We start from the raw sequence: 18,085 nt of genomic DNA on the forward strand, positions 1-18,085 counted from the left end.
CTGCCTGGGACTCCATTTCCCACACTTCCTCTGAATCCTGTAGAACACAGAATGCGCTAGGTCAGTAGCGTCCACATAACACACTCTTGGTTTTCCCAGAGTTGATCAAGAGAGGCTGCTAAACTAAATTTATAAGCTACTTAGCAGTCTCTGAAGCTAGAGGGACCAGTTCTGCAATCATTATGCTATTGCTATAACTTACCGTGGTCACCTACTGGCCCGGGGAAGGGAGGATGGTGATTTCAGTTCAAATTTTGGTGTCAGGATTTAACATCAAATAGGGAGAGACGCTTTTCCTCTGCTGCTTGACTCAGACAAGCATGTGAGGGTCCCAGAGAAAGCTACCATCTCCTTTAGCCTGTAGTAAATTTTAGTTGTAGGACCTTTGCTGGTAAGCTATTATTTTAACATAAATATTCTGGGAGGAAGGCAAAGGAGTACACTAAATCACGGACATAGTGACAATGCAAATATTTAGTGCTGGTGACCACGTCTGTTATTTCCTAGGAGTCAGAGTTAGCCAGCAGGTTTCTATTTCTTTTTCACAAAATAAGCAAATGCTTGCTTTATCATTCATACATATAAAATTATATATAAACAACAGACAAACAGCTTGGAATGCAAATATTCTTTGGTTTACTCATCAAAACAGCAAATAACAAAACAGCAAAATCTTATCAGTTAAATAAAAAAGTAACACTTTATTTACCTATCAAACCTTACTAAACATTGAAATGCATTCATTCTCATGTTCTTGTAGCAAGATTCGTTCTTCCCTTCTGCCTCTCTCCACCTCCTAAATTAAATTATTCTGATGGGCTCATCACTAAAGTATAGACTGTTTTATCATTCTTAAAAGCACTTACTTTTTATAGTCCCAATATCAGTAATGATCTAGATTTTCTCTTTGTTTCTTACATTTAAAACAGACATGAAAAATGGAGATTCCATCAGCACATTTTCAAGATGACATACAAGTTAAGCCCTCAGCAAGCATTTCAAGGCAAATGGCATGTCATTTGGGGGAATTTTCATGTTTGAGGAAGTATTACTGTTGCTACTAAGAAACAGGACTCGATTCCAGAAGCATAGTCTTATGTTGGACTAAATTATTCATAATGTCAAATACAACTGATTTCTACAATACTGATTTCAGAGAAGCAGTTTTCTATTTTTCTGAGGGTTCGACTGTCTTAATACCGGAATGTCTTAATTAAGATGGAATTTTTGAATGTCAATGAGAAAGTCTTTAACAAAAGAATCTTTAACAAAAGGTAAACTTGAAAATGGAATTGCTTCAAAAGGAGAAATGACAGTAAGAGGGGGTTCTTGGCTTTTTAAAAGAGGTACACATACATAGTAAGGAATAAAGGTGAACCAAAATACACAACTCTGTACACGTTAGAAATATGCAATGTGCCACCAACACAACTGTCCTAAAAAAAGATGTCTTGAGGTTTGGAGCCACATGTATCTTTCTTTATATAACTCTGTATTTGCATCATGCAACCATATACCTTTCCCATGATCTGTTAACTGTTGGGAAGCTTTTAACCAGAATATTTGCCAATATATTTTTCTTCAAATAAAACAAGCCTCATAAAACATTGCCATTAATGTCTGACAACTGAATTGGGCAAAGTCTTTCTGAAATATGTGTAATTTTTAAAAACATTCTTCTTGTTTTTTCCTTCATAAATCAGCAGAGCTCCGTCTTCAAATAAATCATGAGCAGTCACAATCTCAACTCACATGCTCATATGTTCTCTTCATCCAACATTTTGTTGATACCATCACACAGTTTCTGTAAGTGGGGTTTAAAATTTCCAAAGGGATTATACAAGGCCGCCAAGAAATCACAATCTGAGAAGTGATCAAAGACGCTGTTAACCCGTCCGTGTGACTTGGCGGTGAGGTGGCGCTGGATGATCTGGTGCAGCATCTCTCTGCACTCGTTCAACAGCTTGGACAGCACGTTGCGGTCGAAGGTGAAGTCCACCTGGTGGAAGCTGACCACCGTCATAGCAAGCTGATGGACTTTCTTCTTAAACTTCTCCATCAGCGCCAGCTCGTCTTGGTTAAACTGGTTATTCCTGTAAAGGATGGCCAGCTTGATGACGGTTTTGATGAGGTTTTTGATGATTTTCTCTGCCTCCTTCTTATTCTGGGTGTACTCCTTGGTCACCCTGTAGAGCTCGTCCAGCACTTCGCTGCTTGTGTCGTCGATGAGGGTGGTTGCGATGGACTTGGATGCCATTTTGCCCAAGATCTTCTTTTGTGCCTGAACGGCCAGGTTTTTTGAATTAAAGACATCTGTAGCCACTGAAAACAAAAGAGGAGAGGGGAGATAAAAACTCAGTAAAGATCAGCGAGAGGAGCAAATTAAAAATCTCACCTGGAGGAGTATTTTCCTTCTGATGTTCGCACTCTATGATTTGCCTCCCACCTACTAACGTTAGCTTTTGGTTCAGAAAGGAACCAAAATAATTATCCTGCATTTGGGGGGCAGAATTAGGTCCTCACTGGTGAAATTAATGGGTGGCTATTCATAATCTTGAAGGGTTTTTTTGGCAATTCAAGTGTTTGATTTGTATCTTCTGCTTTATAGCCAATATTTCGTTTAGAAGTTAAAGGGCTCTGGGAGAGGGGGGTGGGAGAAGGATAAATAAGGAACTTTGGATTATCATACACACATTACTATATATAAAATAATTAAGGACTTACACACCAAATACTCTAGCATGGGGACCCCTACTCAATATTCTGTAATAATCCATACAGGAAAAAAATCTGAAAAAGAATTAATACATGTGCATGTATAACTGAATCACTTTGTTATACACCAGAAGCTAATACAATGCTGTCAATCAACTATGCTCCAATAAAATTTTTAAAAAGCTAAAATAAAAAAAAAAGAAGAAGTTAAAGGGCTCTGATTATAAAGACAGTGTGTCTCACGAGGAGTAAATTTTTATGCAATTTTTCCCTAGTTTAAATTTTATAAGAATCACATAAGGAATATAAAGTCAACTCCACAATTGTTCTCTGAACAACAGTAACTGAGAACAATTTAAGGAAATACATTTAAATGTAAAAGGGAAAAAGTGACAGAGCCATGATACTGAGTAAATTGACAGATTCGATTTGGAAGCTAATCAAAAGGAAAACCTTGCTCTGTAGCCCAAAATTTGCAAAAAGTCAAATTTCCTGTGCCACTGGTCAGCAGTGGCTGACCAGTTTGATCATCCTAACCACACTGAGTGTCAACTCTCCAGAGCGGAGTGTTGGAAAGAAATATTCTTTGGAGAACTCGTTGTCCCTTGCTATATCTAATGAATGGCCACTGTGCCCTTTAAATTTTTATATGATTTGAGAAAATAACCCTTCTGTGTGAGCTAATGAAATGTGCCACATGAAGAACACACTTTGAAAAGGCAGATCCTTAGAGTTCACTTCTGGAATTATCATAACTTAACTGGGCAGAGATTAAAGATACAATTAGAGTTGCATGTATTAAGTATTAATAAGACACTGTGATGTTCTCTATTTATAGCCAGTCAGTGAATATGCTCAATAAATGTTTATTCCCCAAACCAAGTTTAGTTTTTCTCCTCCCCAAGATTCCCCCCACTTCGTGCGTGCTGTTCCGCTACAACCGCGCTTCCTCCCTCTTCTCCTAGGTGCCTGAGTGTTGGAAGGCAGTCACTCACTAATGAAAGATGAAAAGCTTAAAAATACAGATATGCAGGAATGAGTCAGGGCATCAGTGACATTATTAGAAATAATTAGGAAATTATTTCTAGCTTGAACATGTTAGCAACATTAGAAAACAAAAAGGTAGCCGCTCCCAAATCCAGGCTGGGAAGGTCTATAAGAAAGTAACCCCCTCGATGTGGAACTGCCATGTCAGATTTGAAATCAGGGCCAAAGTAGCTCATGGTATACAGTACAAATAGCTGTGAATTACCTAATTACCAGGATGTCATTCAGAACTTTACATGGCCATACACCCTGAAAGAACATATTGATTGAATTAGAGATGGTCCTCTCACAAATGTTGACAGTTAAACCTGCGAAACATGAACTGAAACTGCAGAAGAAGAACTGAAATAGATTTTGAGAAAGAAATGGAAAGTTAAAACGCACGAGAAATAGCCAACCTGTTGAAAGTTTTCAGGCTTTTTAATACTTTGATTATTTAAGTAGTAGTTCATGAATTATTTCTACTTTTCAATGCTTTGCAAGAGTGCATGGCCTCACACTGAAGAATTTATGTCAAAATGAATGTAGTTCATTCATGATGTAGTTCATTCATGTAGTTAGTATTATCAAACTAATAAGACTAGGGACTATCTCCCATGACTGAACTTAAGACACAGACCTCTACAAATAATAAACCTGATTTATATAGGAAGGGATACCCCCAAATTTTCAGACACACTAGGATTTCAGGAATTTATTTTATATAAAGTTGAAAGGTTATTCTGTTTCTCTTTGCGACCCCATGACTGAGGCCTGCCAGGCTCCTCTGTCCATGGGATTCTATTTGCAAGAATACTGGGATGGATTGCCATTCCCTTCTCCAGGGGATCTTCCTGACCCAGGAATCGAATCTGGGTCTCCAGCATTGCAGGCAGATTCCTTACTGTCTGAGTTAGCAGGGAAGCTCATACACTATATAAGAAGGGATACGCCCAAATTTTCAGGTACACAGCAACTAATTAGGATTTCAGCAATTTATTTTATATAAATTTGAAAGGTTATTCTGTTTTTAATTGATTAGAATGTGGCATAGTCTACAAACATCCCATCAGGAATTTACTGCAATGCCTATGAAATGGCAACACAGTACAATATGAAATAACTGAAACCAGACAGAGAGTTCTAAAGACTCCTCTGTGCTCCTCTTTCCAAGGCTGGACTTGCAAGTTTCTACTTCTTATAGGCTACTTTTAAACATTAAATCTAAATGTCCCATTTAATTGCAAAAAAAGACAATAATAACTCTCTGGTGTAGCACATTAACTTCTTGCAAAAGAAAGGCTGTTGCCCATGAGGCGAGATCGTTCCTCATTTACTGAGAACCAAACCTGAACCAGGACAGAGAAGTTGGTCTCTGAGGCTTTCACATTCGTTTCAGAGGAACTTCAAACCCTGCTCCAGAAATACAGCAGCAGCTTCACACTTGCATTTTATCCTCTGGATTACATCCAGTACAGTCATCGTTGAAAATGAGGATGAAGCTGCTGCTCCCTGTTCTGTGGGGAAGACATGCATGCAGTACATTTCTTTCCATTAGTGAAGGCCTTTTCAGAGCCAGCTGGGAGTTGTGGCTGGGAGTTGCTGGCCAGGACTGTTGGTCTGTGATCATGAAATATGATTGCTCTTTTTTTATTGCAAATTAACCGCCTTTAGCCATTCCTGCTCAGGCTTGTCTGTGGTCAGTGCTACATCCTCCACTAGATCGATGAAATGTCTGGTGTATCTCACAGCTAGTCCTGGACCACATTTTTCTCCTTCGCAATCCTCATCCCTGAGTGATCTCATCCACTTCCATGGCTTCAGATATCACTCACAGGCCAATGATTCCCACCGTTACAACTCAACCCTGACCTCCTTTCCAGACTCATTTTGCAAACACACTCAAGGTTTTTCTTTTCCTTGGCTAGTTTGCAGGCATCTCAAATGTACCATGTCCAAAACTGAATCCTTGATTCCTTCCTGTCCCCAGATTGCTACTCCTCCACTCTTTACTATCTTAATTAACAGCATCCCTTCTATCCATGTGCTCAAGTCAGAGACCTGGGGGTTGTCCACCATACCATCCCCTCCCTTACCTAGTCCAGTACCAAGTTCTTTCCATTCCACCTTCCTCCTATTCTCTAAACTCTATTCACTTGCCTCTATCTCCATGGACCACAGCCCCAGTCCAAGCCCCTTCCCAATCTCTTCCCACAGCAGCCAGGGTTTTTATGTAAATCTGAAAACGACACTTCACTTAAATTCGCTGCTATCCATCCTACTTCCTTGTTCTTGAAATCTTCATCATTTGCTTACATCTTCATTGTCTGTCTTACTTTACTAGAATACGCACTTTGAGAGTGGAACTTGTATATCTTATTCACTGTGTCGTCCTCTAGGCCTACGAGGGTACCGGGGACCTGACACTTCTGACAGAAGCAGAAGTTAACTGCTTCTCTCTCCACTATATTTAAACACTTCTCCATGAAAATATGCTGACCTGAAAAATGAGAGCCCTAAATACATATGTGGGTGCTTTGTTGTAAAAGCTAGAGAAACAGGTATCTTCTTTACCTGATTAAATATGTGGTTTTCTTCTTTTGAAGCACCTCAGACTGTGGTTTCTCTTCTTGTCATCAATCAGTTCTTTTGAAGAGCAAGATTTAGCAACTTAAGTATCCATCAACAGATGAATGAATAAAGAAGAAGTGGTACATATATGCAATGGAATATTACTCAACCATAAGAAAGAAATACTGCCATCTGCATCAACATGGATGGACCCAGAGATTATCATACTAAGTGATACGATATCATTCATATGTGTGGAGTCTAAAAAAATTACATAAATGAACTTATTTACAAAAAGAAACAGACTCACAGTCATAGAAAATAAACTTATGGCTACCAGAGAGGATGAGGGAGAGAACAAATTAGGAGCTTGACATAAACACATACATGTATGAGTGTGCTTAGTCACTCAGGCACGGCTGACTTTTTGGGACCTCGCGGACTGTAGCCTGCCAGGCTAGTCTGTCCACGGAATTTTTCATGGCAAGAACACTGGAGTGGGTTGCTATTTTCTACTCTGGGGGATCTTCCCGACCCAGGGATCGAGCTCTTGTTTCCTGCATCCCCTGCACTGGCAGGTGGATTCTTTACCACTGTGCCATCTGGAAGCCTCTAATATATATATACTACCTACTATATAGCACAGAGAACTATATTCACTGTCTCATAACAAGCTATAATGGAAAATAATCTGAAAATAGATAGTTGAATATACGTCACTCTACTGTACATGTGGAGCTAATACAATTTTGCAGATTAACTATAATTTTTTAAAAATGTAAACATAAAAAATAAAGGGGAAAGACTTATTTTGTACAGTGAGAAAATCTCAAAGGACAATAATACAAATATTTAGTGTAAAACCAGGGTGCAGTGGTTCTGTCTTGAACTACAGTGGAAGATTAAACACACACCCACCTTTCACTCTGTGTGGATCTGTGATGAAACATATAATCAAAGATATGCCCGGGAAGCAACTGAGATATATGAATAAATGTTCTCAAGGAAGAAAGTGCTGGAAGTACTGATTTACTTGTGTTTGAGAATACACTTGTATGTTGTTGACTAATGAGAAATGATGCTTTATATATATATATAAAGGATTACCACAACATCAAAACTATTTAAGATAGTTTACAGAAATAGGTATGATTGCTATTTGAGCTTCCCTGGTGGCTTAGAGGGTAAAGTGTCCGCCTGCAATGCGGGGGACATGGGTTCAATCCCTCAGTTGGGAAGATCCCCTGGAGAAGGAAATGGCAACCCACTCCAATATTCTTGCCTGGAAAATCCCATGGACGGAGGAGCCTGAGAGGCTGCAGTCCATGGGGTCGCAAAGAGTCGGACACGACTGAGCGACTTCACTACACTTATCTACTGACTCTCCTCTATGTCTTTACATCTCCTTTCTTAGCTTAATCAAATGTTTATTTCAGCAATGTTTGTTGTAAGGCAAACTGATTTTTAGAGAATACTGGTTTTAGTATCAACAATTATAAGTTTAGAGATAAACACTAGTGTCAAAACTATAATGACCCCTTTATATAAGAAAAAAAAGTGCTCAGAAGGGGGAAAAAAACCCAAACCTTTTCATGACACTAATGAATGAAAAACTATAGTTTTCTGAAATTAACAAAAGTTACCCATAACATTCAAAAAACTAAGATCATGGCATCCAGTTTCATCACTTCATGGCAAATAGATGGGGAAACAATGGAAACAGTGACAAACTTTATTTTCTTGGGCTCCAAAATCACTGCAGATGGTGATTGCAGTCATGAAATTAAAAGATGCTTGCTCCTTGGAAGAAAAGCTATGACAAACCTAGACAGCATATTAAAAAGCAGAGACATTACTTTGCCAACAAAGGTCCATCTAGTCAAAACTATGGTTTTTCCAGTAGTCATGTACAGATGTGAGAGTTGGACAATAAAGAAGGCTGAGCGCCAAGAATTGATGCTTTTGAACTGTGGTGTTGGAGAAGACTCTTGAGAGCCCCTTGGACTGCAAAGAGATCAAACCAGTCAATCCTGAAGGAAATCAGTCCTGAATATTCATTGGAAGGACTGATTCTGAAGCTAAAGCTCCAATTCTTTGACCACCTGATGTGAAGAGCCAACTCATTAGAAAAAACCCTGATGCCGGGAAAGCCTGAAGGCAAGAGGAGAAGGATATGACAGAGGATGAGATAGTTGGATAGCATCACCAATTCAATGGACATGAGTTTGAGCAAGCTCTGGGAGATGGTGAAGGACAGGGAAGCCTGGCATGCTGCAGTCCATGGGCTCACCAAAAGTTGGACATGACTACATGACTGAACAACAACAACAAAACCCATAACACTGGCTTCCCATGTGGCTCAGTGGTGAAGAATCCACCTACAATGCATGAGACACAAGAGATGCGGGTTTGATCCCTGGGTTGGAAAGATCCCCTGGAGGAGGGCATGGCAACCCACTCCAGTATTCTTGCCTGGAGAATCCCATGGACAGAGGCAACTGGCAGGCTATAGTCCACAAGGTTGCAAAGATTCAGACATGACTGAAGCGACTGAACACACACACACACACACAAACACACACACACAACATTATCCCAATTAAGAAATTGCTAATATAGTGAAGTACTCAAGTCACTTTCTTAATAACCTCACCTGCAAACACATAATTTCTTTACCCATGAAATTTGTTATACTTGGAACTTCGAAATGGTGACCACAGATGCAGGTATATGTCATTACTAATTCTTGCCTAGTTAAAATTTGATCCAGTGGGCCCAGTATTAGGAAGGATGGAAAAGAAAACAATTTGGACAGCATGTCTGGCTGCTGTGGTCTGTTAACAGAAGTTCTTTAAACTAACGTGTAAAACCTTAGCTCTCTTGCATTTGAATTACTCCAAATCTAAATAGGGCTTAGTAAAAAAGACTGCTTTGGGGATATACAAGTGGCCATAACCAACAGGAAACACTTCACAAGAAGTCAAATGTCTAAGAGTTGACCCCCTATATCAGGATTTGATTGCACTCTAGGAGAAAAGAAAGGAATTGCTGAGTCCCTGGTGATGTATCTGTGACACCAGCCTCCACACAAACATTCCAGGGTGGAAAATTAAACAGGATAGAAAAGAAACAACAAAAGAAAGAAAGAAAAAGAGAGTGAGGGATGGGGAGAGGGCCACAGCCAGCAAAAGCAGCAGAGATTCAGACTGTGAGAAGGGCTGACCCTGGAAGGGCCAGAAGCAATGATCATGGCAGCAAGCAGAGGCAATGCTATCCAGAGAGAAATGACAAGTGCCAGGAACCTTAATCCCTTATCACCTTCAGGTCACACAGATGGAAACCCTAACATAAAAGAACATAGTCTTGGGAAAATCAATACATCTAAGGTTCTTAACCTGATGTTGAATGCAAATTTGGGGGAGCATGCATTTTGCTGACCCCAAGAGCTTGAAAACCAGTGGTGTGCCTCATCACAGGGACAAGCTAAGTCATCCACTCTGTGTCTCCTACCACCTTTAGAAAAGCACATGCTCATTTTCAAGGGCAACAAATTAAAGAAGACAAATGTCAGGGAAGACAGCGACTTTAAAGGGGGGCAAAAGAAAAAAAAATAAATCTCTGGATGATTTTTAATGCAGTCCTGGAAATAGTAAAGCAACCCCTGCAGATTCCTTTCCTTGTTCTGTACATAGCTGATTCACAGCTCTTAAGTAAATCTGGTAGTACTGCAATTGGCTCCTGGCCACAGAGATACAGACAAATTCTGTCTACTGGAGGTGCAACTGCTTCCTCATTTTCTTGTCTGCCTGTGTGGCACTTAGCAGTCTCCTTTGAAACAATCATCAGACTTACTGATTTCTTATTAATGAATGAGTTAAGCGATATCTTTGGCATGTCCATTTTGTATTTTTGAGTCACAAATTGATCTTCTTAAAAATATACCCTTTAACACAGAATAGAATTTTCCCCTCAAAACCATGTGAAGTCAAAACAAAACTGCAGTACATGTCATTCTTTAGAGAGAACTCATACACATTTTGGAGAAGGCAATGACAACCCACTCCAGTACTCTTGCCTGGAAAACCCCATGGATGGAGGAGCCTGGCGGGCTGCAGTCCATGGGGTCGTGAAGAGTCGGACATGACTGAGCAACTTCACTTTCACTTTTCACTTTCCTGCATTGGAGAAGGAAATGGCAACCCACTCCAGTGTTCTTGCCCGGAGAATCCCAGGGATGGGGGAGCCTGGTGGGCTGCCGTCTATGGGGTCACACAGAGTCAGACACGACTGAAGCAACTTAGCAGCAGCAGCAGCATACGCATTTCCTATGGCAACTAATTTTTCCAGGGTCCTGGAAGAGTGTGTTAATAAAAGTCCAATATTCTGTAGCTAACGGTTCCATGAAGCCATGGCGCTTAGGGATACGATGGGCTTTCCAGGTGTTTCAGTGGTAAAGAACCTGCCTGCAGTACAGGCAGACAGAGACATGGGTTCAATCCCTGGATAGTGAAGGTCGCCTGGAGGAGGAAATGGCAACCTACTCCAATATTCTTGCCTGGAAAATCCTGTGGACAGAGGAACCTGACAGGCTACAATCCATGGGATTGCAAAGAGTTGGACACAACTGAGTAATGGAGCACGCATGCACAGGGATATTACTGAGACTCAACTTTCCTATCTACAAGATGGGGCTAATGATCCCCACCTCTCGGAGTTGTCGTAAAGATAAATGAACATGGACCACAAAGGAGGATCTCACAGAATACCTGGCATAGAAGTTTTCACCACAGGTTTGCTTAAAGAAGTCAACAAATTAAACTTCAAATACCTTCCGAGGCTCTCCAGTACTGAATGACATTCGGTGAAAATCAATCAACTCCTTCTGGACTCAATATGGAAATGCAAAATGCTTAGAAATGCAAAATGCCTGATGACTGTATGAATGCAAAGACTTCATATACTTTAGTGAATAATGAGTTACAGAACCTTTTCCATGATGACCTTAAAAAAACTAACATATATTAAATTTTCCTTTATCAGGGAATTTCTCTCTCTTTTTTTTTTTCAGGTAGATTTCAGTACCACCAGGACTCTGATAGGTAACACAAGGATATTTTGTCTAGGGAAAACTGGCCCATGGAAAACAGAATCAAACCCTGAAGGGAGCAAAAAAGACAAACAGTATTGACATTCACACAAAGCTGTGTGATAGTGGTTAAAATGTAAAGGAAATAGGTCAACTATAAAGCCAAAGTGAAAACCCACAGCAGACAAGATTACTCCATAAAGTCACAGCTTCACCCCCAGACTTTACAAAGCTTCCCAGAGAACCAGAGACCCAAAGGCAAAGTTTCCTGCCAGGTAAGAACAGCATGGATGGAAACAAGAGATCAAGGTCAAGAGTCCTGGGTTTTAGACTTGGGTGCAATTTAATTTCTTCATATTTGTTTTCTCATCTACTAAGTGAGGCATCGTTTCAAGATGGTCTGGCTTAAGTTAGATTTGTGTGCGTGTGTGCTAAGTCACTCAGTTGCATCTGACTCTTTGCGACCCCATGGACTGTAGCCTGCCAGGCTCCTCTGTCTGTAGGATTCTCCAGGCAAGAATATTGGAGTGGGTTGCCATTTCCTTCTCCAGGGGATCTTCCCAACCCAGCAATTGAACCTGGGTCTCTTACATGTCCTGCATTGGCTGGTGGGTTCTTTACCACTAAGAGTCAGAAAACTCCAGCAGTGAGCTTCTGGGCTCATGCCTACAGACCACAAACGCACACTGAGTTTTGCTTCCTTATTTAATACACTTGAGGTAGAGAAGCAGGAATTCAAATCCAATATTTGCACACACTGTGTTCTTTCTACTCGTTTCTCCTTATATCTTCTATTTTCCAAATTTGTGGACAAGAGAAATTATGTCCTGAAGAAAATACTGTGAAGCTTTTCCCCTGTGTGATCTTGAGCTGTTTTTATTGCTTTTAATTCTGGAATCTTTTCATTTTGATTTTGGGTTCAGTTGTATGTTTTTGATGCCTGTGGCTTAATTTTGTGATGATTTTGAAATTGAAAATGTCATTTCCTAAGTTTCAATACCATTAACTCCATATTAGATTCCATCTCTGCTTTTTTGTTGTTGTTTTGTTTTGTTTCCAGTTAATTTGCTCCATAAATCATGAGATGACTTGATTGCTTTCTGCTCCTGCTGCTGCTAAGTCACTTCAGTCGTGTCTGACTGTGTGACCCCATAGACGGCAGCCCACTAGGCTCCCCTGTCCCTGGGATTCTCCAGGCAAGAACACTGGAGTGGGTTGCCATTTCCTTCTCCAATGTGTAAAAGTGAAAAGTGAAAGTGAGGTCACTCAGTCGTGTCCAACTCTTAGCGACCCCATGGACCGCAGCCTACCAGGCTCCTCTGTCCATGGGATTTTCCAGGCAAGAGTACTGGAGTGCGTTGCCATTGCCTTCTCCGTGATTGCTTTCTAGAAAGCATAAACTCTGACAAGATATGCCTGATGTGTCTAGATCCACTTATACCAGGGTTGGAAGAAAGTTTGATGATATCTGTATGAAGGGGTATGGTTGGATCCCATGGGATGTCAGTCTTGTAAATATTAGAATGGAGATTACAGGAATAGAAATGGATTTTGTGGCTACTCAGAGTGGGAGGTTAACAGTCATGAGAACTCACTGGCTAGTCACTGTATTTTGAACTTAACACCACATTATCCCCAGAACTGCCTAGAATCTGCACTATCTTACTGAAGCTTCGCAACAATCTCAGGAGGGAGGTAATTATCCCCATTTAGAGATATGGCAAATGAGGCCCAGAGAAATTAAGTTGTTTTCTCAAGGTTATACAGTCAGTAAGTGGAAGAGATGAACTTGATCCTAGATATGTCCAACTCCAAACCATTCTCTGAAGAGTTCTGCTATACCATACAAGCATGAAAACAAAACAACAACAACAAAAAAAAACTCTCTCTTGAAATATGGGAATGGGAAGACCTAATAATATTTGACAAAGTGAAATGAAATGAAAATAAAAAAAGATACCAGGTTTCCCTGGTGGTAAGAAATGGACTCAATAAAATAGATCAATCCAGCTGGGTTTGAAACAGCCTGTATTTCTAGGGAAAATCCAGACTAGTTTCTAAATATTTTAAAGTGAAATTAAAAAAAAATATGCTTAGATTACTCAAAAGCCATAATATAAATATTTAAAGTGAGAAGTCTCACTTTCAGCTTTGCTAACCACTGTGCAGTCCTGACCCAGACCACTGCTTTCCAGAGACAACTATTCTTTTGGTATCCTTTCAGAGTTGCTGTCTTCTCTGCACAAAAGAGCATATATATGAATAGACAGATACTGAGCGGGGTGAAGAGGTTTTTGTTGTTGTTCAGTCACTAAGGTGTGTCTGACTCTTTGTGACCCCATGGATTGCAGCACACCAGGCTTCAATTCCTTTACTATCTCCCAGAGTTAGCTCAAATTCATATCCACTGAGTTGGTGATGCTATCTAACCATCTCATCCTCTGTATCTCCTTTCTCCTCTTGCCTTCAATCTTTCCCAGCATCAGGGTCTTTTCCAATGAGTCGGTTCTTCACATCAGGTAGCCAAAGTATTGGAGCTTCAGCTTCAGTATCAGTTCTTCCAATGAGTATTCAGGGTTGATTTCCTTTAGGATTGGCTGATTTGATCTCATTGCTGTCCAGGGGACTCCTAAGAGTTTTCTCCAGAACCACAATTCGAAAGCATTTCTTCAGTGCTCAGCTTTCTTTACACTCCAACTCTCACATCCATATATGATTATCAGGAAAACCATAGCTTTGACTATATAGACTTCTGCCGTCGGCAAAGTGATATCTTTGCCTTTTAATATGCTATCTAGGTTTGTTATAGCTTTCCTTCCAACGAGCAAGTGTTTTAATTTCATGGCTGCAGTCACTGTCCACAGTGATTTCTGAATCCGAAAAAATAAAATCCATCACTGCTTCCACTTTTTCCCCTTCTATTTGCCATGAAGTGATGGGACCAAATTCCACGATCTTAGTTTTTTGAACGTTGAATTTTAAGCTAGCTTTGTCATTCTCCTCTTTCACCCTCATCAAGAGGCATTAAAAAGTCTAACAGGCTTGCAATTCTTATTAATGCTACTTTTGAGTGATGAGAGACTAAACCGAGTAATTCCAGTTTATGAAATTCTGTAATTCCCTGCATGACTAGGACATAAAATGGTGAGATGCCAGAGGCACATGGCTGTTACCTTTAGTCCCATTCACGTGATAGCAATGAGAGTCCTTCAGTGACTGGTGAGAAGGTAGCAAGGTTGAAACAGAGGTCTTTACTTAACTGGGGCAGGGGGAGCTTATGATTAGAGAAATTATGCAGTTTATCATCCTAATGGGATCCCTCTGAAAAGGGTACTATTAGCAATTACGCTCTGACAACAAATCTGTGCCTCTCTCCTCCAGCAGGTAAATGTGAGTGGTCACTAAAGACTACTTAAGTACTGAAGCACTAAAGGCACTCAAGACTAAATAAGAAAGGGTCAAAAGTCAGGGTTACCCAAATATTTAGGACCTGAGAAATTTCTTGGGAACCCCACATGAGCACTAGCCAGCTTTTATTCTGAATTATGTTAAAAACAAAAACCCAATTCTTCAAGAAGTTAAGAGTCTTAAGTGAGGGGTGAGGGGTAATTCCCTCTAGCTAAATAAGTTTGGGAAACAGTGTATATGAGGGACAAGGGTCCCATTTGAGTGGCAAAAAATGTACTAATAATATTAAAGGTCTTGAGGATAAGTGGAGTAAAGGAACATTTTAACTTTACTTACTCAGGTTTTTCATCTACACAGATGACCCATTAATAAATTTGTAGGCTAAGATCAGTGAAAATTATTGGCTAACAAATGGACTTGAGTTCTTGATATTCCTCTGGAATGGATTCATAATAGTCTCCTGTAAATAGGGGAGGGCAGGACAGGCAGCCAGGCAAAAAGACAAGCAAGGTGGTGACTGTGAGCCTGGGATTCAGAGGCTCACTGTCTGGGTGAGAACCCTAGTTTGGCTACTGAGTGCTGGGTCTCTGGGGCTAGTTACCTAACTTCTCTGTGCCTTAGTTTCCCCACATGCAAATGGGGATGATTAAACAGGAATAACCCATACAAAGTGCTTAGGGGAGCACCAGGTGTGAAAAAATAGCATCAATTAATGTGAACTATTATTACTATTGTCATTAATGTTGTTACCCCTATTATTAAAGTAGGTAGGTATTGTTGACATTCAGCTGGTATGGGATGGTAAGAGTCTTGTGATCATGACTTGTGAAATAGGAGTGAGGAGAGATGACAGGACATTAACCCAAAGACATGAATCATTCAACAAAACTTCTGAGTGTTCATAATGTATCAGATACTGCGGTTTCAGAGATAAACAACCTATCCTTTCTGTCCAGACACTCAAGTCTAAGGTGGAGTGGGGGCAGGAAGCAGATGGTTACACAGCTCAGCAGAATCCTGGAAGCAATGGTAGCAAAGAGAAGGAACAATAATTTTGCTGAAATGGAAGGAAACTAGGTTTGAGGAAGGTTTCACAAGTAGAGACTGACCCAAGAGGCAGCCTTGGAAGATACAGAAGAGTCTGCCTTAACAGAAATAAATGTGACTGCATTCCAGAGCAGACCTACAGATTCCTACAAGAGAGTTAGGAATGAAAAAGTCTGCCCAGCAGCATAATATGTGAGAAACCCAAGGAGGCATGTGGGTCCTATGGATTTTACAGAAACTTTTAAATTTTTGATTGAAGGATAATTGCTTCACAATGTGGAGCTGGTTTGTGAATCAGCTATAAGTATATATATCCCCTCTGTCTTGAACCTCCCTCTCACTCTGTGCCCCGGCCCCCCACCATCTCACCCCAATAGGTCATCATTTTAGAGAAACCTTATACAGAGTGAAGTAAGCCAGAAAGATAAAGAACATTACAGCATACTAACACATATATATGGAATTTAGAAAGATGGTAACGATAACCCTATATGCAAAACAGAAAAAGAGACACAGAAGTACAGAACAGACTTTTGAACTCTGTGGGAGAAGGTGAGGGTGGGATGTTTCAAAAGAACAGCATGTATATTATCTATGGTGAATCAGATCACCAGCCCAGGTGGGATGCATGAGACGAGTGCTCGGGCCTGGTGCACTGGGAGGACCCAGAGGAGTCGGGTGGAGAGGGAGGTGGGAGGGGGGATCGGGATGGGGAATATGTGTAACTCTATGGCTGATTTGTGTCAATGTATGACAAAACCCACTGAAATGTTGTGAAGTAATTGGCCTCCAACTAATAAAATAAAATTAAAAGAAAAAAAAAGAAACCTTAAACACAAACTATGTACAATGTGTTGTCAAGGCCAGGAAAATTTACTATGATGGTACTCAGTTTCTGAGAAAGCTTTGGGAGGGAAAGAACTGATACAGCAGGAAATGGACAGCAATCTCTTTGGCAAGTGTATCAGAAGGTCTGGCGCTTTCTAGAAATTCATGGTTGGACTGACGGAATCAGAATCCTCAGGACTACAGTCTAAGCAGCTGTTTGGAGGAAGCACTCTGGTGGGTGGTTCTGATGGGGGGTAATGGTGGAAGATCCCTACTCTGAGGTGAAATTCTACAACATAAAACTTTACTATTTTCAACAGACATACTTTGGCCATTAAGACATGCTGTAAATAGCCTATGAACAGATGTAAGTGAAAGTGAAAGTGTCAGTCCCTCAGTCATGTCCGACTCTTTGCAACCCCATGGACTGTAGCCTGCCAGGCTCCTCTGTCCATAGGATTCTCCAGGCAAGAATACTGGAGTGGGTTGCCATGCCCTTCTTCAGAAGGACCTTCCTGACCCAGGGATGGAACTCTGGTCTCCTGCATTACAGGCAGATTTTTTACCATTTGAGCCACTAGGGAAGCCTATGAACAGATGTAACTCCTCAAATTTTTTTTTCACCTAAAACTAGATGTGAGTTTGCACACAGAATCCAGAGAAAATATTTTCACAATAGAGCTTATTCTATTCAAGCCTCAAAGAGAACAGAAAAGTTACCCTCTTTATATGATACTTTAATCAAAACTTGAACAGGACCTAACTCTATCACTAGGCTTCACATGAGTTTGAAATTAAATAAGAATATCCTACAAGTGTTTATATCAAACTGACTTTAGTGAGCTATTCTTTTTCTTTTTAAATTAAATGAAATCTTCCTTATTTATTATATGGGATTAGGATACTTTATGTTTTTCTTAAAGATTTTTCAATTAAGCTGGATTTATTTACATACCTTCTTGAGGACATGAGACCTTTCCATTGTTGATATAAGCCAAGCTTCTACCAGACTATAGAGGAAAGTCCTCTAAACAAGCCCCATGATGTTCTATACTTTTCTACCCCCTAAGTTCTCCCATCCTGCCAGAGGCCCTGGCTCCTCACGAATATTTATATTCAATCCTGTGCTACGAAAACCAGTAACAGACTTAAAATGCCAACACACTAGAGTGCAGTTTAGCTACTGAGCCAGCCCCTATAACTGGAATCGGTGATCAGCACAGCCTTTCAGGTCTCCTCAGGCTGCTCCTGACTATATAACACAGACAACCAGACAACCAAATTACAGCTGACATTTGCGTGGTCTGCAAAATATTTTCTACAATAACACTTTCATGTGTTTATGAAAGGCTTTGTTCTGGTTTGGTCCTCTTACCATTATAACCTGAGGGTTAGTATTAGTAA

General features: G+C 40.3%; 1 protein-coding gene across 3 annotated transcripts in view; it reads right to left on the reverse strand.

The window, feature by feature from the left end:
* Positions 1-613: 613 nt before the first annotated feature.
* Positions 614-18,085, reverse strand: part of TNFAIP8 (TNF alpha induced protein 8) — a 137,319-nt gene continuing 119,847 nt past the window's right edge. For all 3 annotated transcript variants that reach the window (XM_065934590.1, XM_065934582.1, XM_065934573.1), the window contains one exon: positions 614-2,322. In XM_065934590.1, the coding sequence (XP_065790662.1) occupies positions 1,757-2,322 (566 nt within the window). In that variant the 3' untranslated portion in view covers positions 614-1,756. The remainder of the gene's footprint in view (positions 2,323-18,085) is intronic.

Source organism: Muntiacus reevesi, chromosome 1 (genome assembly GCF_963930625.1).
Source record: "Muntiacus reevesi chromosome 1, mMunRee1.1, whole genome shotgun sequence".
Lineage (NCBI taxonomy): Eukaryota > Metazoa > Chordata > Mammalia > Artiodactyla > Cervidae > Muntiacus > Muntiacus reevesi.